The following is a 6,101-nucleotide window of genomic DNA, read 5'->3' as shown; positions in this document are numbered from 1 at the left end:
CAGCTGTTTTCAGTAAAAAAAAAAACTCACTGCACACTACCAAACAATAGACTGACAAAGTTAGCGACTATAGTTGGTGAACATAGCAGAGCACTTAGCAGCGAAAGAGCCACATATTTCCCTCAAAAGAAAACTGAGCTAAAAGAAGAGTGGATATTGCGCATAACTTGATGAGGTGGTCAGAGAAACAAAAACATGACTTCAAATGAACACAATTGTTGAACATAAATTCTGTGTCTGTTGGATGTGTAACAGGAAACTGTTGCTAATAAGCCAACTTAATAAGGTGATATGTAAATGTTGTATTTGCAGCTTGTAGTGCTGCCCCCAAGTGGACAAAACATTAACCAATGCACGTTTGAGCAACTTTGCAAATTCTCCATTCTAGAGGAAGCTACCAACACCACAAGTTCAGTTACTGTTCAAAATGGTCTAAACTTCTCAGATTACACCTTAATGCAGCCATTCTGTAAACATTAAACATCCTGCAGCTGTGAGAGTCTGGTCAGTTATTTATATTTTTTAACAAGGCTAACTTAAAGTTTTTCTCTTATCATTTCATCCCCAAATCTACAAAGAAAAGCATCACTGATTGTCCAGAGGGGGAATATAAAGTATAAAAAGACGTTCAGTTAGACTTTCCTGTAAGATTTAGGGGCAGGAAGTTCTCAATCGATAGGGTGCATGGGGGGGACAGAGGCTGATTGCATGTCATGTATGGATTTTGTAACTGAAATCCATGTTTGAGTGACAAGAGGCCTGCCTGATGAGAATTAAACATGTATGTTGTTGACGCAGAGATAAAAAAGGATGGAGCAGCTGCATGGAAGGAAGGATGGGTTGGTTGATGATGCCAGTGGACCAAAATTATAGCGTTTCAAGAGAGACCCAGCAACATGGGGTCTTCCTTCACAAACGTCAATACATCTTAAAACCTATTGTATGTAGACAGGCTAGCTTTCCTTGGTCACACCTCACATCTCAAGTGGGACTGATTCTATTGGCCGGACTCATGCCGACAGCTCGCGGTGGCCGCCCTGGAGCGAGCAGAGCATTATCGATTATCCATGCACAAGCACATAGCCCCAAAACTCAGAGCTCGGCATTATGCTTATCCCTGAAATAGGTTGTTGTTGCTTGGTCCTCGCACAGCATGACGCATTCCTAAAGATGTTGGTTAGGAAGACGTGTGCTTGGCTGTGATAACTTGTTTTGTAGTTCCAGATGCATTATACATTTGTGGATAAAAAAGAAAAGCATCTGCTTGATGGATTATTTTGGGGATATGGTTTGATGACACAGAGAGTAAGGGCCACCACCAAGGCAAGCAGATTCAAATGATAAATTGCCCTGAAAACATCAAGCCTGTTGCAAACAGCAAAAACTGATTCCCCAACATCAAACAGTGTATCAAACACTAGACGAAAACCTACTTAACTGAAAACAAATCTGGGTAATGAGGTGGGAAAGAGAGAGGAATGCTGGCTTTCACATTGTTCACGCGATGATGGAGTGTAGAGGCCAGCACTAACTGCTTTCCATCACAGTGTCGGGGAGAGTTGTAAAGCCTTGCTAAATGAATCAAAAGTCTTCATTAGAGGCAGATTGGTCTATTGCGAGCATAGGCTTATACACACATTGATCCAGCGGTGATGGACGACAGGAGACAGGGGACCCGTTCAAAACATATGGCGAACGCAGAAGACTGCAACTCCAATGAAATTATGCAACTTTTGATATTGTTTGTTTTGGAATTAACGATTATAACTTTACCGAAGGTTTATGTCTGTGGGGTGAAACAGTGAGACAAAATCAGAGAGGGACAAAATGAGAGATAGAGAGACAACAAAGAACAAATGCTTGTGAAAATAATCACCTTTAAAATGCAAGTCAGTCAGTCAGTTAAGTAGAACAACAGGAATACTGCAGCAATATTACAAATATATATTGTTAGCTGAAATCCAATTATGTAAGAGACATGAAATGAATATGAAGTGCAAAACAGCATAATATTATTATTAATTATAGGGGCATTTATTTGGCGTGTGCTTAAGTGGTATAACGAGAGAGTTAGCCTAATTGAACTATTGAGGAGCATTGCCAAGCAACAGTGGAGAGGAATGCGCATTGTGTTCATGGCCGGGTGACTTCATGTGTCCAAAGCACATTTATTACGTAGCCAGTTGATATCTATCCGTGCAACACATACAAAATACTGACAGGCATTTACTAACAACACCTCCTGACTCATACCAGAGATTGAAAAAGAGTCATCAACCTGTAGAGGGGGGACGACGACAAAGAATTAAACTTTGGCGACACACTCACGGTGCTGAAATTACGCGGCCCGCAGAGCTCTCCCTGGTAGCGACAGTACAACAGCATCTCCTCCAGCTGGTGTCCCAGCCGGTCCAGCAGCTGCCTCATGGACGGCTGGGACTCCAGCGGAGGAGGAAGAAAGTGGTTGAAGTCCAAAATCCGAGACAGCGGGGACCAGGGCGGCTCGCCCCCCGCGCCCCCTCCACCATCTCCCAGATGTGTGAGCGCCTCTCTCGCAGCGGGGGAGACCTGCCAGTTCCTCCCAAAGAGCCCCAGCCACCTCCCCGCGCTGAATATGTCCGTCTTCTTCATGCGCCGCGGCAGCAGGAGGTTCTGGTTACAGATGGTGACGGCGGGGAAAACGAGTCGCTTGGCGTACACCATGTGCGCCTTGCTGTACACGGGCGAGGAGAGCAGGTACCGCACTCTGTTTGAGGACCAGGTGAAGAGCAGAGCCAAGGCTGCCAGGAAAGCCAGCAGCCACGCCACTCTCCGGGGGTAGGAGCCGCTGAGGAAGATGTGCCTCAAACCATGCAGGGTGGTGTGTTTCAAGAAGAGCTTCCCGGCTTCGGTGAAGGAGCCCGGTCTCGGTTTCGATCCGGATGAGTCGCACTGACACATTTTAGAGGGAGGCTTGTGCGCGCTTTCAACATCGGTCCCGCTGTGGGCACAGTGCGCCTAAACTCGCCTTTGCGCTCTCAGATGGCTGCTGTTTGTCAGAGACTTTGGAAAGATAGAGAAAGAGAAAGAGAGAGAGAGAGAGAGAGAGAGAGAGAGAGGGAGAGAGGAGAGAGAGAGAGAGAGGCGAGAGAGAGAAGAGAGAAGTGCACGCAGCTCTGCTCGATCCCCAAGCAGCAGCTTGTGCGCTGGCTTGTGGCGGTGATGGGGAGTATTTTGTCAGTAGCACAGCGCTCCCGAGCCTTGGGTGTGAGGTGTGTGTGTGGTGTGTGTGTGTGTGTGTGTGGTGGTGTGTTGTGTGTGTTGTGTGTGTGTGTGTGTGTGTGTGTGGGGGGGGGGGGGGGGGGGGGGGGGTAGTAGTTGATTTAGTACTGTGCAGCAACAGTAGTCCGGGGATTATTTATAATATATGTAAATATAAATGGGACACCACACACATCTTTTGCAATTTCTTCTCTTTCTTCTCTATCCTCAGTGCTGTTTGCTGAATGAAATCATTAGGCTCAGTAGCTACAGACATTTGTCTCCTTTTAAAGCCCGTCACACACACACACACATACACGGTTATCCCTCCTGGCTCACAATTTGTATTCTTCCTCAAAATTGAACACTGCATCATAGAGGGCAATGCTGTAGAGACAGGAGTCTATTTCATTACTGTTCCACCATTTGAATGTTAAATATTACAGTGCAGAAAGAAACGTTCACCAGGCGCTTAACATTTTGGTGACTCTCAGGTTCCAGCACACTAGATGACATTCCCAACTGTCAGTTTTCTCTGAAGTGAAAGCTGTGAAAGGTTAGTGAGAAAACAAAAAGGTCAAGATGCTTCTGGTAAATTAAGCAAATCATGTCACGTCTTTAAAATATCTCCCGAAGTCCCTAAGAGCCTAACTTAGATTAATGTTGTTGTTTTACCCTGAATGTTTGGTTGTGATGAGCGAAAACTGTTTCAGTCAGGCAACGTAGGCTGCATTATCACATTATTGACAAAGCTGTTGTGAAGCCTGTCTCTCTCTCCTCTCTTGGTGGTGTGTGTGTGTGTGTGGGGGGGGGAGGGGGGTGGGGGCATGGAGTGAATGTAGGTGTATGTAGTTTACTGTGTAACTGAATGAAAAGAGGTGAGAAGGAAAATGTGTGTGAGGAGTAAGAGAGCATGAATGAGGTCTACGTAGTGAATCCATTTTTCAAGTCCTGTCTTTCTTTCACCTAAAGAACAAATCTGGTTTCTAGCATTTGGGCAATTGTTGAGATCTGAGACTGGGAACATGGTGACTACAAAAGGCTCAAAACACCAGCAGTAAGACCATCAAAATCAGACAGGTTGTAAAAAAGAAAACATTGTAGCCAGATTACCTGGACCACTTTATTTTTTGGGGGTAAAACAGAAACAGACCACACACAAAACGGAAGAATCCATCAATAATCCCATCTGCAATGGTTTGAAGTCACGAGTCAAGAGTCAATGGTACAAACAGGTATATAGAATAAACTGTGTGAGTGTATTGTCTCATTAGCGACCAAGCTAACGAGAAAATGGTGTACAAAGTTGATAAAATACCAGGGGGAGTAAACAGAACAGTAGAGGGGAAACTAGAAAATGCTTGAATGTTGAAAAGCTAAATTGCTAAAGATAAACTGGATTGCTGGCTTTAATGCACAAGAAGAAGGTGAAGTAGTGAAAATAGTGGGAATAGGAAAGAAAAGAGAATAGGAAAAGTGGGAATAATTTAAGTTAGTATACATTTCAATTAAATGTCAATTGCGACCAATGTATGACACAAAAGGAATATTTTGAGGTTTTCTGAAAAGCTGTCACTACACTGAATTGCTGGCTTCAATGTGTAAGAAGAAGGTGAAGTTATAATATCAACATTGTATGAAAGGTTTTGTAAAAGTTGATGCTAAACTGAATTGCCGGCTTTAAATTGAATGACTATATATTGAATATTTAAAAAAAAGTGCAAATTGAATTTACAAGTTGTATAAAACTCTAGATGAATGAAAGATGTGGAACATTTTAAGGTTTGAACGCAGACAGAGAAAGCGCGACAGCCAGGTAGGCAGGCAGAAAGACAGTCAGTCAGCCGGGAGAGATAGATTCTCAGAGAATGATTGACGGCACACTGCTGGTTTCTGTGCTAACCATAAACTTTATTCCTGAAATCTCCTCACTTTGAGCATCCCAAGACATTTCAACCAACTTGTTATGAAGTTATACTTGATTAGTTGTGTGTATGGGTGTTTGTCTGCAGTGACTACTACTAGTGTGTTTATATCGTGGTTATGAAAAATAAACTATGGTTAGGATTTGATGTAACCGGGGAATCTAGCGTTGGATGAGTTGTTTTGATGAAGGGGGCCAGAGCAAGGGGTTTGGAGGTGATTCATGTTCATTCTGATAAAAGATGTAAATAACTAAATCTTCAATCATTCGCCAATAGTGTAATTTGACCACATCTCCCATGGAGTGCAACAGGGTAGAGGCAGGATACCTTGTTTGTAGGAACGGACATACAGAAGTAATAAAGGGGTACAGAAACTGAGTCTCAAATGTTCCACATTAGAGGCCAAGTAACACCTAACACTTTTACTACTTTGGTGTAATTCCTAGGGATACTGGGCTGCGTGTTTGTCCAGTCTATACCTCCGCCACCCACAGACTACATGATAGTGCACACAGAGTGTACATGACAAGAGAGTCAAGCACTACTAGGAACAGATTACATGAGTCAACCACCAGCAGTTTAATATCTCTCTCCATGTTTCTGGATATAGCCTTCTTACTCCTACTTTTCACCTCATTCTCTCGCTGGCGTTATTCTGTAACTAGCCTCACTTTGCCAGACCTTCCTCCACAGCGTTGCGGAGGAGGGTCTGGCTAGTCCACACAGCATTCCAGGATGGGAGAAAATCATGCTCCGGTTTATTGGCATTTCTTCAAACCAATCACAATCGTCTTAGAGTAGGACAGAGTAATGGTGCCTCTGCAAAAAAGCTTTGAGAAGAACTTGTTTGGTGGAAAACATTCAGTCACAACAGTCATGCCACAGAAAACTCAGATTGGACACACAGTCTCGCTAGCTGTCTGGATTTACCCTGCA

The 6,101-nt window shown here is 43.8% G+C and overlaps 1 protein-coding gene across 3 annotated transcripts in view; it reads right to left on the bottom strand.

Moving 5' to 3' along the window:
• The window catches only part of asic1b (acid-sensing (proton-gated) ion channel 1b), a 163,353-nt gene that overhangs the window by 25,269 nt on the left and 131,983 nt on the right, over positions 1-6,101 (bottom strand). The window contains exon 1 of one of the 3 annotated variants that reach the window (XM_032513333.1): positions 2,329-3,188. The exons of the other annotated variants lie outside the window; for them this stretch is intronic. Within the exon in view, the coding sequence (XP_032369224.1) occupies positions 2,329-2,940 (612 nt within the window). The 5' untranslated portion in view covers positions 2,941-3,188. Of the gene's footprint in view, positions 1-2,328; positions 3,189-6,101 lie in introns of those variants that run through there. 3 annotated transcript variants of the gene reach the window in all.

This window comes from Etheostoma spectabile, chromosome 4 (genome assembly GCF_008692095.1).
Source record: "Etheostoma spectabile isolate EspeVRDwgs_2016 chromosome 4, UIUC_Espe_1.0, whole genome shotgun sequence".
Taxonomy (NCBI): Eukaryota; Metazoa; Chordata; class Actinopteri; order Perciformes; family Percidae; genus Etheostoma; species Etheostoma spectabile.
The sequence above is the reverse complement of the archived record's forward strand: the minus strand, read 5'-3'. Positions and strand labels throughout refer to the sequence as shown.